Source organism: Diospyros lotus, chromosome 4, assembly GCF_014633365.1.
Source record: "Diospyros lotus cultivar Yz01 chromosome 4, ASM1463336v1, whole genome shotgun sequence".
NCBI classification, from domain to species: domain Eukaryota; kingdom Viridiplantae; phylum Streptophyta; class Magnoliopsida; order Ericales; family Ebenaceae; genus Diospyros; species Diospyros lotus.
This window is the reverse complement of record NC_068341.1, coordinates 14686593-14707028: the sequence shown is the minus strand read 5'-3', so window position 1 is coordinate 14707028 and position 20436 is coordinate 14686593. Positions and strand designations below refer to the sequence as shown.

General features: G+C 36.9%; 1 protein-coding gene across 1 annotated transcript; it reads left to right on the top strand.

Moving 5' to 3' along the window:
* Window positions 1-449: 449 nt before the first annotated feature.
* On the top strand, window positions 450-16067 carry LOC127798779 (GEM-like protein 1). The gene is made up of 4 exons (XM_052332381.1): window positions 450-820; window positions 935-1036; window positions 14734-15005; window positions 15613-16067. Exons 1-4 carry the CDS (start codon window positions 592-594, stop codon window positions 15790-15792), a joined length of 783 nt encoding a protein of 260 aa, XP_052188341.1. The 5' UTR covers window positions 450-591; the 3' UTR covers window positions 15793-16067.
* The last annotated feature ends 4369 nt before the right edge of the window (window positions 16068-20436 follow it).

Sequence of the window (20436 nt, the reverse complement as noted above, 5' to 3'; positions counted from 1 at the left end):
AAATGTGACCATGCAAGGCCCATCCGCTCTTAAATTCTTTTTGGGCCAGAAAAATACTATCTTCCAGAGGCCCATTTGGAATCTTGGTATAATAATCCTATTATTATTATTATAGTTTTTAATTTCATGCAAAATTTATACTAATTTGGCGTCTTAAAATAATTATCATGTACTTATTTAAAATTTTAAGCATTATTATTATAGAAGTAGTTGGGAAAAATTTAATGTTCTCTGATAGATATTTTAATTTTTTAAATTATAAATTAATTTCATAAACTTTAAAATTTTTTAAAGACTAAAAATAAAAAAATTCAAAAACATTAAAAGTAAAGAAACTAGAAAACATAGTAGTAACCTCTTATTTTTGTTTCCAAATTTCTCTCTTAACGGTCGAAAATGACAATTTGAAATCGGCACAGCCGTTTAAATTCCAACCACTTGTCAACGGGTCTTCTGAGATCTGACTACACCTTTCAAACCCCTAATAAATTTCATAAGAAGTGAGGATCTTTCTCGATCGCATAGCCGACGTTCAAACCCTAGGGTTCTTCGATTTGTTTCCATTTGATACTTCGATCCAGGAGCAGCAACATGAATCAGAATCCAATCCAACCCGATCAAACCCATCCGGCGTCCCACCACTCCGCCGACTACGCTCCCTACCCGAAGCTCGAACCAGATGACGTTGCTCCGCCGCCTCCGCCGGCCTCCGATCACCTCAATCCGAGGGCTCCTATCGCCGGAAGCCCAGCCACCACCATGCCGCCGGAGTCGAATCCTTACGTGGCTGCCTCTCCCGCGCCGGCATCTTCCGTGAAGGGTGAGTTTCGGTTGAGTACGGTTTCTGTTTGTTTGTTTACTTGTTTGGTTGTGATTGAAAATCAAATGATTGGAAATTCCGAAATTAATGGAGTTGTGTGTTCTGGTGATTTAGCTAAGATGGATTCAGTGAAGGACGCGCTTGGTAAATTGGGGAAGAAGGCGGCGGAGGCAACGAAGAAGGCTGAGGATCTTGCCGGGGGCATGTGGCAGCACTGTAAGTCCTTTTTACTCTTTATATATTAACGCCGCTTAGTATTTTTCATCTTAATCTGCACCAGAGTTTTCTTTTTTTTCTTCTTCTTTTTATACCAAACCTTTATGGTTAGGGATCTTATTTCCTGAATTCAGCCACCTTTCCTGAATTCAGCCACCTCCCGATTGATTTCTGAATAGATAATATTTACTGAACTTGTGTTCAGAAACATTGCTTCTAGATGTAAACCTAAAAAGACCTATTGAAGACAACATTGGTGTCATATCCCTAATAGTAGTAGAAGGGCAATATTGTAACAGAAATACAATAGTTGTTATTATTACGATTGTATTACACATGGGTGCAATGTCGGCAAGGCTATAAATAAGCCATCACAGTAGGAGGGTTATCATGTTTGAATTGTTAAATGAATTCTCTCATTTCTCTCTCTTAAATTCTCTCAATCTCTCTCCAATTTCCTTCTAATTTCTCTCAATTTCCCTTTCTGTTATGCTCTTCCCTAATTTTCTCCCATTTCTTCCTATCTACTTCCCCAATTCCTTCCAATTACCTTTTAAACCTGTTATGAACCCTAGGTTCATGACAATTGGTATCAGAGCTACTGTTTCTCGGCGGCTTTCTCTATTGATTAATTTCTGACGGATTGACATTTTCTATCCGACAGAAGTTGATTCTCGGGATTAGAGGGCGAGTTCAACTCCGGTGATTCCGCCAAACCTTGGTAGTTAGATTGAGATTTGAAGTTGCAATTTCCGACAATCCAGGCTTAAGATAGAGGCGCAAGGCTAGGCCAGACAGTTGAGTGAACAATGATTTAAACAGAGGCGACGCGAACATAGGAGCGTTCGTAGTTGGTGATCGGAGGTGAGCCGATAGTTTTTCTGCTAGAACCCAGTGTTTTCCTTGGCGATTATGTGAAGAAATTTAGGTGAAGTCTATAACCAAGTCGATGGTTGCAACCAGTGGATGGTGATTGGGAGGGTCATGGTTGTTGCAAGTTGGAAACAGTAGGCGGAGCAGGTTCTGTAATCCACTACGATTTGAATATTGGAGGCAACGCTCCTCGGGGAAGAAGCAACGAATGAATTCGGAATTGAACTTGGATTTGGAAGGCGTAACCGAGTAGAGCAAACTCGGATTTGAAAGCCAAAATCAAGCAAAGCCACTTCGGCTCGGAATTGAAGATGATGTAGGCTAGGAGAGGTCCGCAGTAATACCGAGTTGAATTTGGAGGCAAATCAGAGTGGCGTAGCAGTAGTTTCGTGGCTAGAAACGTTGCTAATCTAAGCCTAGATTTGAAGACGTGTGAAGGTGAAGCATACCTCGGCGATTCTAGTTAGTTTGGGTGGGACTCTCGGTTGAGGATTAATTCACGGCCATTGATTTTGGAATTTGATTCTGATGCATGGAGGTAATTTAATGGTGGATAGAGGTTGCTTCTGATCTGATTACAAAGGACTCTTGGTTCGAATTGTGGAGGAAAAACGATTGTTGAAGGCGGAGCAACAATAGAGGAGTTCCAATTGATCGGAATTACCAAACGTGGTGGCTATCCTTGAAGCTATCCGCAGGAGAATTTTGAAGAAGCTGTAGCTGGGGCGATCTATTTAGGAGTGAATGAAACAAACGAAACTTATAGAGATTGATGGGAGCCCGAACTCTAGTGACAACAACGATGACGGAGAGGCAGATCCATGTTGGATTTATAGGATTAGTAGTGGACAGGAAGATAGACGGTGTTGCCGATTTGCTGCGAGAGGACATCAATCACAGACGTGAAACTATTGATGACTTCATAAATTAGATGATGGATCAGTGTATGATAATGTTCGCCAGACGAAATTAGGTTAGATTACCTGCTTGTTTGCTTTTTAGAGAATATTCTGATCCAATTATTATAGAGACGCTGCCAGATCCTACAACTACTCCTTACTATCCTTGAAGAATTGGAGCATAACCTAATTCATTGGGGAATCTTTACCTCACTCATCCCTGGAATCAAAACTCCATGGACAAACTACATGGACAAATCTCAGTGTCCAATGCAGGGGGGCAAAAATGTTGTTCCGAAATGGGATGTTAAAATGTCTAAGGTAAAAAAAAGATGATAAGGAGGACGTGGCAAAGGAAGCATCACTGCCTCAAGAGTTCCCTAAAATGCAACAGCAGCGTAAGGAGGGTTCAAAACGATGGGAAAATGATTCATGGCGTACCTCTGACTGTGGGCAGAAGAAGTATTCTAGTTTAGGCGGAATTGACAAGGAGGAAAGCTGTAACAATCAGGTTGCTAGGACAGCCGATCCAAAGGAACCAACTGAACTTTTTGAAAAAGAAGTTCATGTAGAGGGATGTTCTGACAAACACAAAGAAAAAAGAGTTGTTGAATTATTTGCATGGAATCGGGAGATTCCAGTTGAAACTGCAGTCTATATTAAGGAAGCTAGCATTGTAACTGAAGGGAACCTATCATTGATAACTCAGGATGTCTGAGAGGAAAGGAAGGTGGATAAGGAGATTGGTGTGAACCACATTTTTCAAGGGCAGGAGGCTGATGACTCGGTTGAAAAACAGGCTATAAATCAGATTGGGAAAGGGAACTGTTACAAAGATGGCTTCCTTGCAATTGATATTCTAGCCAGGGTTATTGTCTCATTGGATAACCCGATTATAAATCATGTTTGGGATGAAGGTTGTGATGGAGGCCTAGGTTCAGCCATTGAGGAACTGGTTGAACTTTCTCACCCCTTCCTATGCAATCAGTATGTTAGGACAGGAAGGGCAAGGAAATTTGAGTCCTTTACTATTGCTGGAAATGGTATATTTGGAGGTATGTCCTCAACTGAGATTTCTTCTAATGTCGTGAAGGTGTGTGGATTTAATAAGGAAGTATGGGGACAACTTGTAACTGAAGGACAGCTACCGAAAAGAATTGATTCAAGCTATATGGTCGGAAATGAGGTTTTGCATAAGTTGGACAATGCCAATTCTCAAGGAGGGTTACTGTGTTTTGTACCGATAAAGCAAAATACTGTTTTGGAAAAGCAAGAGAGAGCATGGCTTCAACAAATAAATCTCTAACAAGATTTCAGTTAATGGAAAGGGATAAGGAAGCCAAGAGTGTTGCGGTGAACAAAGCTCCTGCTGCTCTGTTCATTCTTGCTACAACCAGCTGCTTAGGATTTCTATCAGCTCCATTGAAGGGAGGATTGAGGACTGGAATTTGTGCTGCAGCAACTCCTAGATCTGACCTTCCTACATTGCTGCATTTAAAGATGATTGCAGATATTTTTACAAATAAGAATGGTAGTAGGCTTATCTGGAATACATTAATTGCAGCTATGGAGGTGTGTCTGCCGTCCCTACTTATATTAGATGGTGATGAATTGTTAAAGGAAGTCATAGGCATAGTTAGCCATTTCTCTGGACTCCAAACAACCAACATCAAAGGAGCAATGATGGAAAAAATTGGTATGAACAACAGTCAGCACATTTCAGCTACTCATTACGACAACCAGCGAGTGGTTGCTTCGGGTTTTGTTTCAGCCAATGTGTCCAAAAGAGCTATGGATAGGGTGTTGGGCTTACAAAAGGTTTTCAAGATTGCGCCATCCAAACTGTGGAAGAGAAGGAAAAAAAAAAAAATATTGGAAGCTATGGAAAGGTGGCATTTCTTGGGGACAAGAAATGTTTCAAGGTGGGGGTAATTGTCATGTCCCTAATAGTAGTAGAAGGGCAATATTGTAATAGAATTACAATAGTTGTTAGTATTACGGTTGTATTCCACATGGGTGGTTGTATTACACATGGGTGCAATGGTGGCAAGGCTATAATATAAATAAGCCATCACAGTAGGAGGGTTATCATGTTTAAATTGTTGAATGAATTCTCTCATTTCCCTCTCTTGAATTCTCTCAATCTCCCTCCAATTTCCTTCTAATTTCTCTCAATTTCCCTCTTTGTTCTGCTCTTCCCTAATTTTCTCCCATTTCTTCCTATCTACTTCCCCAATTCTTTTCAATTACCTTTTAAACCTGTCATGAACCCTAGGTTCATGACAATTGGTCAAGATATAATTTTAATAATGCTGGTTTGAGGACAAAAGTTTTTATTTTGCATGGGTACAGTAGCGAGATATTTTTAGTCTCTTCTGAAAATTGGAAGGCAAGAACTTACACAAAATAGAGTGAAGAAAGAACGTAGAGAACTTTAGAAACACACATAAATTCATTTTCAGAAATGCAGAAAACATAGGAAATGTACTTAGGTGCCTCTCCCATTCACATTCACTGTTGGACATAAGACAGATAAAATACTGAAGTTATGCTTGAGGACAGGTATGGAGCATACTTTATCTAGTCAACCTTTATCCCAGGTCCTTCTCAATCGTTGTCTTCTTCTCCATCTTGTAGTAAGATTTTTGTCCCATTTTCTACAGCTAATGTTTGTGATTTGGATCTATTGCTTTGAGAAAATAAGTTCAATCATGCACTCAACATCTAATTTTTAACCATGTTTCATATAATTCCTTATCTCCCTCTTGTAGAGTTTTCGTTTTATACTTGTCTTTGTTTTCCGTTCCTAAGAATTGGCAGGAAGCACCTTGTAATGCAAGGTAGAAGGAAGCCATGGTTGAAGAGATGAAGGCCTTAGCCAAGAATGATAGTTCCAACTTGCAAACCTTCAAGTTAGACAAGAGTAGTAGGATTTAAATAGATCTTTTATTGTTAAACACAAACTTGCTCGAACAATGGAGAGACTTAAAGTGAGTCTTGTTTCAAGAGGAAGTACCCAAACTTATGGATTGGACTACTAAGAAATGTTTGCTCTTGTAGCAAAGATGAATTCTATTCTGGTTCTTCTCTCTTGTGCTTCTACTAATCTTGGGTCAGATCTACAATAGCTAGATCTAAAAATGCATTCTTGCATGGAGATTTAGTTGAGGAAGTGTATGTGGTGGTCCTTCCAAGTTACTATAGTCACAAAATAGAAGGAAAGGAGTGGATAACATCAAAGCAATGCCAATCATACTTTGTTTACTAAACAATAGGAGGATAGGATTATAATCTTTATTGTGTATGTGGATGATGTCATATTGGTGGGGAATGATCTTGAAAAACTGTCAAAATTGAAAGATTATCTAGCTTAAGGAGTTTGAGATCAAGGATATGGGAAAACTACAATACTTCATTGGAATTGAAGTTGTTCAATCTAATAAGGACATCTTCATTTCACAAAGAAAGTATATTTTGAACTCCCTAGAAGAGATTGAATATATTGTCCTTCTATAATTCCCCAATATTTATAATATTCTACAAGTTTGATTGATCTATGTTAGGGTGTAAACTTAAGTTAGGTATGGTTGATGTTGAAGATCTAAAAGGTTGTTTCTCTCATAAAGGTGCTTCTAGTAAATTCAATGATTTTTATTTTTGTTGTACATTTAGCAAACTGAAATATTGTCACCTCATTAATTTCCATAGGTTGAGGTGGTTAAGCTCCTAAAATTCCATTTTTGAGAAATTTAGACTATTGAATTTTAATTTTTGATTTAAGGATTTAAGTTTAATTTAAATCATGAAATTCAGATTTAGGAATTTGGTTTTATTTAAATTATGAATTTATATTTTAGCTTTTGTTTTTGGCAAGAGTTTTTTTGGAAATTTAATTTATCTTCGTAGTTAAAGTTTAGTTTATAAATAGGTGTTAATGATGTAAGAATGGTAGGTGATTGATTTGGAAGGCAATAAACATTTCTTCCTTTGATGAATTCTTTTCTTAAATGTATCTTCTATCCTTCCAAATTTTCTTTCTCTTCTTCTTCTTCTTCGTACATTCTACTTTGTTGTCCCACTTCATCCATTTTCCTAGATTTTGATGTCAGGTTCTAGGAATAATAACACACATCTTAATTAAAGTAGTATCATATAAGGTTGTTCTCCATTTCTTTCTAGTTACTTTATAATGAGACGCACAACTATAAGAAGTTTATAATAAACTTTGCAAATAACTTTGAAGGGTTCAGATCACATTTTCGTATGGTAACTGTTCACTTTTATTTTAAGGGCGAGAACTTCCATAATGTTCTCATCTATTGGGGATATCGAGTAATTAGGAAAATAATTACAATGAACTAGTCCATTAGATAAGCTAATTTCTACTAATCTTGGGAACATAGCTTCAAATGAAGATATCTACATTGTTTTCTATAGTTATTACTTGTTTTTAAGCCTTCCCTGGTTAAGGGTTTTAAAGCTGTCTGTATCATACCTATATGTATGAATTTATATTTGCCTTTCCATCTATAAATGTCGAGTTCAAATAGTTGTAATGTACGGTATTTGTCACTAATATCTATAGACATTGATTGCTCTACTGCCTTAATCACTCTAGGTGAAGTACAATTGGATGTGTTGATTTTATATATAACATTAGGAGACAATGGAGGTAAAGTCTATATATTAGAGAATTCTACTTATATATTTTAAATAAAATTATTTATCTTACTAGATGATCCTAGAATTAAATGGTTTAACTAAGCCATGATAAAAGCACTTAGTATAAAAAATATGCAAGCAATTGTTCAAGTATTGGTTGTCAACGATTTACAAGGTCAATTCCTCCTACAACAATCCTCGCGAAGGAATTATCATCTAAATACGACTTGAAGAGCCTATTCTCCCTTTTAACCACATGATGTATATTTAACATATTGAAGTATTTATTATATTTTATCAAACATCCTTCTCTTTGTTTGTTAGCTTGAGCTTTTAGAGGAGATGGTGGTTATCAATTTAGAAGATCTCAATAGATGCTTGTTATAGATCCATGGCTTGACCAATGGAACTCTTTGACAAAATGCTCTACAAGTATCTTCCCTTGCATTGCCTCCAAATAAACCTCTTATTGAATGATACCTCTTATAACCTATGTTGAGATAGGGTCTCAATCTCCCTCTATATGGGACTTTTCGAGGGTTCATGGATTGAAAGTTAAAGCTATGGGTTTTGTTAAGTACTTGTACCTCCTTTTTTAGGGATGTTGATTACAAATGAGTTTAACCAAAATGTAGGTTATCTAGCACCATGCCCACATTTGCATAACTTAAGTGATGTTGTCACTACCACTACTACCTCTATGATTAATGATAGCATCACCCCCCACTACTAAGTGTTAGAGCATGATGAGATTCCCTTTCCTTTACATTGCAACTTTTTGGGTTAACCTTTTTTGTTATGAATATGAGTCATGAAGCATTGAAAGAGATTATAAATATGGGTCATTAGTTATTGTTTGAAGAGCAAAATAGAATAACACAATGACATCTTACTTTGACTTTTATCAAACTTAGGTCTCTCCCTTTGTCTCTCTATACATATTATATGTATAAATATTACCACTCTTGCTTCTTGGCTTTGAAAATTCATTACATGCTTTTGATGCCCATTGTAATTCCTAGCAAGCATCCTTCATTCAACTCACTACTGAATTTTCAATCATAAAATATTGGTAAGGAGCAATACTCATTGAGCACTTCATGTCCCAAGAGTTGATGTGCACTTAAACAAGATGTTTTAACAACTTATTGGAGAGGAATTGTCCCCAAGTATGCCTCCAAGGCAACATATTTTCCCTATGTTCCATGAAAATCAAATGTTTCCAAATCCTCTTAGCCTTAGAGCCTAAACCCTAAATCCTAAGCATTCCACATTGTAGATCGGAAGCTATTAGGCCAAGCTGTCGAGCTGATGGAAGGCTGCGCTGCCGAGCTGATGGAGGGCCGAGCTGCTAAGCTCGTTATCTGCTGATTTATCCTTCATGATTTATCTTTATTTATATTGCTGTTACATCTTATCTTTCTTAGTTATTTTTTATTAGATTTGTTTGATTAAACACATCGTATTATTCTCCCAAAAAGAGGATTTTTGCATAGTATTAGAGCAGAATTCTTTTCTCCCTTTTCTTTGTTAATCCTAGCCTATATCTGCTGCCTCACTAATCCATCCCTTTTATAGCTGTCGAACTTGATCGACTTACATCATGGCCGGCAAAAGTAGCCAGTCATCTGAGATTATTCCTTTCCAAACCACCTATTCTATAAACACGGATAACAATAGTTCATTTACTATCACCGATCACAAACTAAATGGCCAAAACTACATTCAATGGTCACAATCGGTGATGATGTTTATATGTGAAAAAGGAAAAGATGATTATCTAACCGGAGCTGCCAGCAAACTGAAGGGGGAGGAATCACATCATCAGATTTGGAAGGTTGAGAACAACATGGTGATGTCTTGGATGATTAATTCAATGAACAATGAGATAGGTGAGAATTTCTTATTATACGACACAACACAAGAAATTTGGGAGGTTGCTAGGGAAGCTTACTCCCATATTGAGAATACCTCCGAGTTATTTGAGATAGAGAGTATTCTCGATGATCTAAGGCAAGGTGAGTCTCAAATCACTCAATACTTCAATTCCTTGAATAAGTTTTGGCTTCAATTGGATAAGTGTGACACTATTCAATGGAAGTGTACTGAAGATTCAACACAATACAAGAAAATAGTGGAGAAGAAGCGGTTGTATAAGTTCCTGGTTGGTTTAAATAAAAATCTAAATGGTGTGAGAGGTAGGATTCTTGGCACAAAACCTCTACCAAGTATCAGGGAGGCGTTTGCTGAGGTTCGTAGAGAAGAAAGTAGGCTAAAACTAATGTTAAAGCTTCAAATCCTAGCCTGGAACACTTTGCCCTATTTACTTGAGGAGGCAACCTAACAAATCAAGCAAAAGAAGGGTCATCCTTGGTGTGACCATTGTCACAAGACCGGTCACACAAAGGATACATGCTGGGATATCCATGGCCAGCCTCCGGATTGGAAACTAGCATGTGAAAGGCGAAGTAGGGGTAACCTAACAGCCATCGAAGACATTACTACTGCATTAAATCCGAGCTTATTCAGCAAAGAATAGATGGAGTGGCTACAAAATACTTTTGGCAAAACACAACTTCAGGCCTCTATAATAGCAGTAGGTTCTATAGCCCACAAAAGTAACCCCTTACATGTTTTTACCACTAAAAGTGAGCTATCTACTCTATGGATTGTTGACTCAGGAGCTTTTGACCACATAACTGGAAATAGTGCACTGTTAACCAATTTCTAGCCATGTGACAAAGATTGGAAGGTAAGGATTGCCGATGGATCATTAACAAAGGTGGCAGGTATTGGATCAGTTGTGTTGTCCACCAATTTCAAGCTACATGCTGTACTTTTTGTGCCTAACCTAGACTGCAACCTCTTATCCATTAGTAACTCACTATTGATATGGATTGTGTTGCAAAATTCTCAAAAGATGTGTGTGAATTTCAGGATCGGACTTTGGGGAAGATGATTGACAGTGCTGAGGCATGTTCGGGGCTCTACATTCTAAAAGGATTGATTCAAAAACTGAAGTAAATTCCAGCAATTGCTACTCTGTTCCACCTGTTTGTTTCTTTACTTTTCATTCAAACAAGAGTGCAATTATGATGTGGCACTATAGATTAGGATATCCAAACTTTGCTTACCTTCAGAAATTCTTCCCCTCTTTGTTCAAGAATTCAGATTTACATGTTTCAATGTGAAATTTGTCAATATTCTAAGCATGTTCGGACTAATTATCCTAGTTAAATTTACATTCCGTCCTATTTGTTTTCTTTGATCCATAGTGAAGTGTAGGGGCCTTCTAGAGTAAAAATGTTACCGGGGCTCCGTGGTTTATTTCCTTTATTGATGACCATACTTCTCTTACTTGGATCTTTCTCATGAAAGAAAAGTCTGAAGCTAGCCACATTTTTCAAACCTTCAATTCCATGGTGCAAAGGCAATTTAATGCTAAAATTCAAGTTCTAAGAATAGATAATGCCAAAGAATACTTCAATACCATTCTAGGAACTTATATGTCACAACAAGGCATCATTCATCAAAGTTCTTGTGTAGATATACCCCAACAAAACGGGGTTGTAGAACGCAAGAATAAACATCTATTGGAAATGGCCAGATCCTTATTGTTCTTCACCCATATTCCTAAATATTTTTGGGGTGAGGCTATTTTTACGGTCACCTATCTTATAAGTAGAATGCCCTCATGAATCCTCAAACATCACACTCCAAGTCAGCTTCTCCTTACTTCTTTTCCCCATACTTTGAGTTTTTTCTCAACTTCCTCTCAAGATTTTTGGTTGCAGCTCTTTTGTTCACATTCACCCTCAATTTTAGAGCAAACTTGATCCAAAATCCATCAAATGTATATTTCTTGGCTACTCTCCCCACCAAAGAGGTTACAAATGTTACTCTCCAAATCTTAAGAGATTCTTCACCTCAATGGATGTGACCAACCCTATTATCCCAAATTTGATATTCAGGGGGAGAATACACCAAACAATCCTCAAGAATATCAGTTTTGGGAATACCAACAATAGCTTGAAAATCAACAGCTTGAAATTTAGCCACCTGCAAACCCTATAAATCTGTCTCCTCCTCCTCCTAGCCTTTAATCTGAGGAGTCAGAAGTAGATCAGTCTTCTTCCAATTCACCTCCTATTGGTCATAATCCTTTTTATCCTCATGAACTTCAAGTTTATTCTAGAAAAAAGTCTAAACAAAAAGAAAGTGGGGAACCAGCATGTCCTAGGACTGATCAAGAGTCTGATCTGAACTCGGATCCGGAATTGTTACAGAAGGAGAATACCATGACTGCTGGTGAGAATTCTAAAATTTCAGCTATGGATGAAGATTTACATTGGACTCATAGCATTGAGAAGGGGAGTACGATCATGCACTCAACATCCTATTCACAATTGCATTTCTTACAAAGGTCTCACCTAATTTGAGAACATTTGTATCAAATATCAGTAAGGTGCAGGTTTCTAAAACTATTCTAGAGGCCTTTCAACATCCTAAGTGGAAGGAGGCGATTCTCGAGAAAATGAAGGCCTTGAAAAAGAATGGGACTTGGGAGATTATAGAATTACCCCCTGGAAAACATCCAGTGGGCTGCAAATGGGTATTTACAGTCAAATACAAAGAAGATGAAAGAATTGATAGACTTAAGGCTCACTTAGTTGTAAAATGGTTCACTCAATCTTATGGTATAAATTACCAAGAAACTTTTGCTCCGGTGGCAAAATTGAATACTATCAGTCTTGCTATCCCTAGCTGTAAACCTGGAGATCTTTACCAATTAGATGTGAAGAAACCTAGTTTGGCCACTTTACCAATTAGATGTGAAGAATGCTTTTCTAAATGGAGATCTCGAAGAAGAAGTATATATGGAAATTCCTCAGGGATTTGAAACTAACTTCACAATAAACAAGGCATGCAAACTAAGGAGATCTCTTTATGGGTTCAAACAGTCTCCTAGAGCCTAGTTCGAGAAATTTACAAAAGCAGTCAAGAAGTATGGATATAGCCAATGTTAGGCAGACCATACCTTATTCATCAAGCATTCTTTGGAAGGTAAAATATCCATTCTTATTGTGTATGTTGATGATATAATTGTTACGAGAGATAATATTTCTAAAATCAAGGATCTTAAAGAAGTCCTGGCGAGAGAATTTGAAATCAAAGATCTAGGAAACCTAAGATACTTCCTAAGCATGGAAGTAACAAGGTCCAAAGAAGGAATTTCAGCTTCTCAACGAAAATATACCTTAGATCTTCTTACTGAAACAGGTATGTTGGGATGTAAACTAGCTAATACACCAATAGAAACCACTTCAAAACTAGATGTTGACAAAGAAAGTGCTCCAGTGGATAAAGGGAGATATCAAAGATTGGTGGGAAAACTTATATACTTGTCACATACTAGACCAGATATAGGTTTTCCCATAAGTGTGGTAAGCCAATTCATGAATGATCCTAGAGAAAGACACTTATAGGTTGTATATCGGATTCTAAAATATCTCAAGTTAACTCTAGGAAAAGGGTTGATGTTCAAGAAAACAACGAACATAGGGGTGAAAATCTACAGTGATGTTGATTGGGCAGGTTCAATTTCTAATAGAAGGTCAACCTCGGGATATTGCTCATTTGTTTGGGGAAATTTAGTTACTTGGCGCAGTAAGAAGCAATCAGTGGTTTCTAGGCGTAACGTAGAAGCTGAGTTTAGAGCTATGACTCATGGGTTCTGTGAGGGTATGTGGCTAAAAAGGTTGCTATAAGAGTTATAGGTGATTATAGCACAACCAATACTAGTATTATGTGACAACTAAATTGGCTATCAGTATTGCGAAAAATCTTGTCCACCATGATCGGACAAAACATGTAGAAATTGACAGGCACTTCATCAAAGAGAAATTAGAAGAAAGAATTTTTCAGCTAAGCTACACTTCTACAAACAGCCAGGTCGCAGATATTCTAACTAAGCCATTACGAAGAAGAGTATTTGATGAGCTAAGTACCAAGTTTGGCTTGAATAATATATTCAGCCCAACTTGAGGGAGGAGTGTAGATTGGAAGCTGTTAGGCCGAGCTGATAGCAAGCTGCCGAGCTAATGGCCAAGCTAATGGAGGGTCGAGCTGCCGAGCTCGTTATTTGCTGATTTATCCTCCGTGATTTATCTTGATTTATATTACTGTTATATCTTATCTTTCTTAGTTATTTTTTATTAGATTTGTATTTATTTAAGGTTGTTGTAATCTAGTCCTACGAAGTAGGAATCTAATCGCTAAAATCTAGGAGAATTCTTAGGATCCATGTGTATATATTTGTGGCATTCCTGAAGGACACAACGTATTATTCTCCTAAGAAGAGGATTTATGCACACATCATAGTAAGGAAGAACAAAACTTATTTAACACTTGGTCTAACTTAGAATTACCAAAATGTGACAAAAACTTTCACTATTATATTCAAGAAAGATCTCAACATTTTAGTGACTTAGCTAGGAAGTAGTTGTCATGGTTCATGGCTCCCTAGTGTTGTGGGTAAATCGTATGCCAAGGGTGGTCTTCATTATTTATATGGGTTTGATGATATATTGACTCAAGGAGTATGGTTGGTTTTGTCCCTTATCTACATAGCTATCATTGTGCTGCACGGGAGTATTTGTGGATCTTGTACAACATGGTATTGGGGTAGTGCTAGGTGGCAACATAGGGGCATGCATTAAGTGATCTTCTAAACTGGTGTTAACAAGCATGCGGGTGTGCATCTCCAATGGTCATATGGAAGCATTGACATGCCATGAGCTTTGCAGAGGTGGAGTAGACAAGGGTCTACCTAGCGTTGACATGCTAGGTACTCCACAAAGGTGGAGTAGGTAAGGGGTTCACAACAATGAGGGTGCTGCAGGATTGTGTGGGGGAGACTATTACGGTCTATGATTGACTGCCTAGTGTCAAAGGCCAGCTGTACGCCAAGGGTGGCCTCCATCGTTCCTACGCATTTACTGATATATTGACTATGGACATCTTATCTCGTGTGGACATCTTATCTCTATTTTTTTAATTTTGTTTTTCTTTTTGTTACTGTTTATATTGTTTTTCAATGTTTACTTTTGATTCATTGTATGTTTTGGTATGATTATTATTGCAAAAATTGATAACATGCTATAGCTATTCCTGGTCATTCTCCAATAATTTACCATGTCTAAGTATTGATTTTCTTTGTGGTGTATGGATTTAATGTTCCCTTTTTTTTGGGTTCTAAATCAGTGAAAACTGGTCCCAGTTTTACCGATGCTGCTTTTGGAAGAATTGCCCAGGGAACAAAAGTTCTTGCAGAAGGTGGTTATGAGAAGGTCTTTCTGCAAACATTTGAGACTCTTCCTGAGGAGAAACTCTTGAAGCCATATGCATGCTACCTATCTACTTCTGCTGGTCCAGTCATGGGAATTTTATATATCTCTACTGCAAAGCTAGGATTTTGTAGTGACAATCCTCTTTCCTACAAAGTAGGTGACCAGACTCAATGGAGCTACTATAAGGTATAGCAATTTTGATAATGATTTATGAAATCATTTCCCTGCTTGCTGATATTTATGACTTCTACTAATTGTTTGGAGACATATTCATCTTGACTGTCATCCTACATTATTTCATATATAGATTTAGCCATAGTTATTTTTCCACCACTCTTTCTTAAAAATTCAAATAATTTGTTATTTCCAAGGTTAATTTTTAGAATATGTATTTTGATATTAATCAATCACTCACATTTTAAAATTGCAGAGCATGAGAGAAAAACTATATTATGTGGGATTAATAATGTAAAGCAATCCTTACTAAACACGGTAACACAAATTAACATTTTATAAAAATCTAGATGATGCCCCTTGTGCCTCTAGTGCCAAATCTGATCTTGCAAGTGGGACAAGAAGATTTTTGAGGGACTGCTAGAGTATTAACATTCAAACCACCGTTGGAGTATTGAGAAGTCAACCTTGAAAAGGGCAATACTTTCTTCAGTATAAAATAATATTTTGGAGAAGTTTGCATTTTGTGTCCATTATTCATATTCATTTTGTCCATATTGGTGATATTGTGATCAATAGCGTGTGACGCTGAGAGCATTCTTTCCCTTGGCAAAAGTAGGTGGTTATCCCATTACATCAGCTGAAAGCAGTCAATCCATCAACAAGCAAAGTTAACCCAGCCGAGAAGTACATTCAGATCATCTCCATAGACAATCATGAGTTTTGGTTCATGGGCTTTGTGAACTATGAAAACGCTGTTAAATATCTGAAAGGCACATTGGAACAACACAGCTTGTGATCTTCACAGGTCAGAATTTCCACCATGCCACAAAATGCGTGCAATGTTGCTATCAAGTTGATGTAGATTAAAATCTGTGCTGTTTAAATGAAATAGATGTCTGTAATAATGCTGGACTTGTATGAGTATTGTTTGTCTGATTGGTATTCTTTTTTGCCCGTCAACAGAATTATCTATTTGTGAATTTTCCTGTCCAATACATCCAGAAGGCATGATGTGATTCGTTATGTTGCTAGTTGATGATGAGTTAATATCATATTTGTTTTCAGATGAAATGATGTGATTTTATTGAATTTCTTGTTTCAGTGGTATATAATTTGTTGAATCTGGGAATCTACAAACAAGCAACTACTGTTTATATGAATACGTTACATCAAAATCTAGTAACTCATGTTAAATCTATTTCTCCTTTCAGTTATAATCATCACATTTTCTAACAATATTTTCTTGATGTTTATTTCTGCATTGATTCATGGCATTTTAGATGACTCGTTAATCTGTTCACAAACATAGTGCTAAACAAAGCTAATTCAGGGGTTACATTTTGATCTGCTTAGTATGAAATTTAGAAATGGCGCTTGCTAAGTTCTCAAGTTTTTTGGGGAAAAGAAAAAAGAACAGTTCGTTGCTAGAAGGACAGTGATGGGGTACTGGAAATGGGATTCTGCCCTGCCGCCCAACCATTTTTGTTACCTCTACCATTGTTCTTGCTAGAAACAGCACTCCTGCTTGGAATGGTGATCTGATTGTTTCTAGAGAAAAGGCCTACTCTAACATCCATCCTTCTAGGCAAGGTGATTATTGCCTGTGCTATGGAATGATTTTGGAGAAAACTACAATTTAGTATAGGAGTGCAATTGTTATTTTACTTGAGATTGAGTCAAACTACAACTTAGAAGAAATACAGGTGTTTGTTTTACCTTGGTTCTTGTTCATGGCCGTCTTGGTAATATCCCTAAATGACTTGTTTCCATAAAGTAGGGTTGGTTTGTTTGTTTGTTTTTGTTTTTTTTTTGGGTAAAAAAAAGCAGTGCTTTTAGTGTTATTTTTATTAAAACTTGGAGGTAAACATAGTTTATTGTAAATATGGGGCATGCCCTTTTTATTATACCAATTTGTGGTGTGAAACTTTAGTAATGTTTAAGGGTCTCATTGATCTTATAATTCAAATGGAGTTTGAACTAAATTAAATTGTAATTTTATGATTTTCTTTAAATTATATTCAAATCGGATTGTGCAATTTTGATCTAACTATTGTTTTGTTATATCGTTGTTGGAAGTGTAGTCTAGAAATATGACTTTAGGCTGTGATCAATATTGATGTTATAAAGCTTCAAGTCAAACTATATTTTTAGTTAGGTTTAAGAGTTCAACATTAATCGGTGATGGGTTACTGGAAACCGTAGTAATGTCTGATTGACAATAGTTGAACTAGAAAGAGAAGGATAGGAAAGTGAAAGAGTATAAAGTGGAAAGAATGGTTGGCCGCCAGCATAAGAGCTAAGATACAAAGGGCTTGGGTTAGTTTAAAAATAAGAGTAAAATAGTCAAATTTGGTGATTTTTAATAATAAGAGAGGTGTATGTTATTTTTAAGATACAAGAATGGTTATTAGCCTTTTAACCAAATTAGAGGTGTGCTTTGTGAAATTTACTCTAGTAAAATGTAGCCTAACTATTACTTGATTAAACTTTGAAATTGAGAGTTCTAACTAAAACTTTTGTTTAAGATGCATATATAAACTCAATTTTTTTTTTCTAGAATTCATGTAGTCGACCACATATAGTAGGATAAAAGTTGGATATGTTGTTGTTGTACTGCTTGTCCTCTGAATTTAGTTTAAACTCTTCTTGGTCCTTGTAAAAGCCTATCGTCTTTGCTCGACAGTCAACATTTGCACCATGTTAGGATAGGAAATCCATATCTATGATAATTTCAAAATCCTGGATTTGTAGAAAGGTTAAATTAGCTACAAACTTCTTTTTTTTTCCATATAAATCTCACACCCTCAAAAACTAAGGTTGGTTTCTACGATCTTTCTTGTGGGAGTGAATATTACCATCTAGTACCCTAATTTTTCAAGTTTTGACCTTAAACTTTTAACCAGTGCACATGACATGAATGAATGAGTAGATCTTGAATCTATCAATGCATGTATTGGGGTTTCAAATATGAATAAGGTACCTTATATCACAACTCGATTTATTTTCGTATCCTCCTTTAGACTCGTTTTTGGTGAGTCACTTTTGCTTCCTTAGTCTTTTCGGGATATTTCATCTTCCTTCTCTTAGGGCAATTATAGTTGAAACACCCAATTCTATTCTGGTTTCTTACATTTGAATGAACCTCCTTTCTCTTCAAGTAATCTTGCCCAAAGTGTCCTTCCTCACTGTAGGAATGACAACAAAATCAATTCCTTAGGCATTTCTTTCTTGGGTGTCTTTTATTGCATCGAGAACGCAATTTCCCACTTTAAACTTATGGTCCCTTGATCCAAATTTCTGACCATTGTTCCTAGTATCCTCCATTTTCTTAGTGATTTCGTAAGCCTTAATCAACCTTACTCCAAGCAAATTGTTATCAATGGTAAACGCTTCTCCAAGGCTTCCTCATAAGTGTTAATCACCTAAGAGCTTAGAGTTTGTTGTAGTTCCACATGAAGGTCGGTTATTAATTTTTGAGCCTTCTACTACTTATCAAATTTATACACAGGCACATATTTGATTAGTTGAGTGAATTTGCTTTCATGCCAGGCAACAATCATATTCTCAATTTGCTTCAACCTCATGAATTCCCAACTTTTTTCTAATCATCATTTGGGTTAGCAACCAAATCTTTGACTTGGTATTTAGAATTTTCATTTGAATCGGCCTCCAAACCACATTTTCCAATACCTTCCTTAGGATTTTCCTCCTTAGGCTCTTCTTGGGGTCTTCCTTGGATCTTCTTTAACTTCTCCTGTCATAGTGGCATCATTCTCAAGGGTTGTGACCCTAACTCGATCGACTTTCATTCAATTTCCTTCTTTATCTTCAGTTACTTTACTCGTTGTTATGCTTGGTTTAGGTTTTATTTTCATAATCTTATGACCCTCGAGAATGATGCCCCTGTGATAGGAGAAGTTGAAAAAATCTTGAGGACCTTGAGGAGGAAGATCCCGAGGAAGGTTTTAGAGAAGGTGGTTTGGAGGTCGATTCAAATGAAGATTCTAAATACTAAGTCGAGGATTTGGTTACTGATCTATATGATAATTAGATACATGAATTTTTTTTGACACCGAGACACCTTACTAGCCTGTTTTGTGACTCACAATGTTTGAAACATTTAGAAGTCCTAGGATATGTTCGTAACTAGAAGGCTTTTTGTAAAAAGGATATACAAAAGAGTAAAGTCATGCTAGGATCATATTTTGTGTAACAAGCTAGTTGTACTTTCTTAGTGAAAATATTTGGAACCCTTTAATGAAAGTGCTTCGCAAGTTACTTTCTAGATTCCATTTCTTATTTTATTGCTAGCCAAGATTATTTAGATAAATAATTCTAGATGGTATGTAATCGATGGAACCAAAACATAGTGCGAGCCACCCTTAACGGGTATGGAAGAAGTAGAAGGGAGGAGGTAATAGTAACAATGATAAAGGTTGAGGTGAGTACTCCAATGATGAGAGCATCGATGAAAATAGAAGAATTTATGAAACTCTAGGACGAATGGAGAATTTTGGCGAGGATAAGAACTTGATGAGTAAAATGGAAAGGATCCTTGAAGGGTTACTAACCTATGTGCCAAGGAGAGAACCAACAAACTGGAAAGGCAACGCAAACGGGGGGGATAGTGTGAACCTAAAGAATAGCATGTTAGAGCAATCTTGATGATAACAATTGCCAATTTTCAAAGGGAAGCCTAAGGATAATCCTAGTATAGCGAAATTCTAACTAGAACAAATTGAGAATTTACTCAAAACATATGAAGTGCAGTAATGAAGCAAAAGTAAATTGTGCCACATTCATGTTGGATGAAGAAATTGGGCATTGGTGGTAAGCTATTGAGTAAGCATTATTCAAACAAGCAGGGCCTTGTACAACTCAAGGACAAAATAGGGTAAAGCAGGTTCCAACTATCACTTGGGAATTATTCAAAGAAGTGTTTAATGCTAAGTATTTTTTGAGAATTTGGAGGGAAGAGAAGAGCTAGGAATTCATGAGGTTGAAGCAGGCTGAAAATATGATTATCTCCCAATACGAAGCCAAGTTCACTCAACCAATCAAATGTGTGCCCATATACCACACTGACAAGTGGCAGGAGGCTTAGAAATTTACAATCGACTTGCATGTGGAATTGCAACAAGTTGTGGGCTCTTGGGTGATTAACACTTATGAGGAATCCTTGGATAAGGCTCTTAACTATCGAGACTAATTTGCTTAAGAGTGTGGTTGATTAAGGTTGAGGGTTGAGAAAATGGAGGACACTAAGAATGACGATTAGAAATTTGGATTAGAGGACCATAAGTTTAAGGGTGGGAAGTCGTGCCCTCGATGCAAGAAAAGATACCTCGGAGAGAAATGCCTAATGAATTGATTCAATTCTTAGTCTTGCCATGAGGAAGGGTACTTTGGGCAAGATTACTCAAAGAGAAAGGAGGTGCAT

What these genes read in the sequence shown, in the direction of transcription:
- LOC127798779 (XM_052332381.1), top strand. Translation starts at nt 592, where the DNA reads ATGAATCAGAATCCAATCCAACCCGATCAAACCCATCCGGCGTCCCAC. An exon ending in GCCGGCATCTTCCGTGAAGG is followed by an intron (nt 821 to 934) that starts GTGAGTTTCGGT and finishes CTGGTGATTTAG; the next exon opens with CTAAGATGGATTCAGTGAAG. An exon ending in CGGGGGCATGTGGCAGCACT is followed by an intron (nt 1,037 to 14,733) that starts GTAAGTCCTTTT and finishes GTTCTAAATCAG; the next exon opens with TGAAAACTGGTCCCAGTTTT.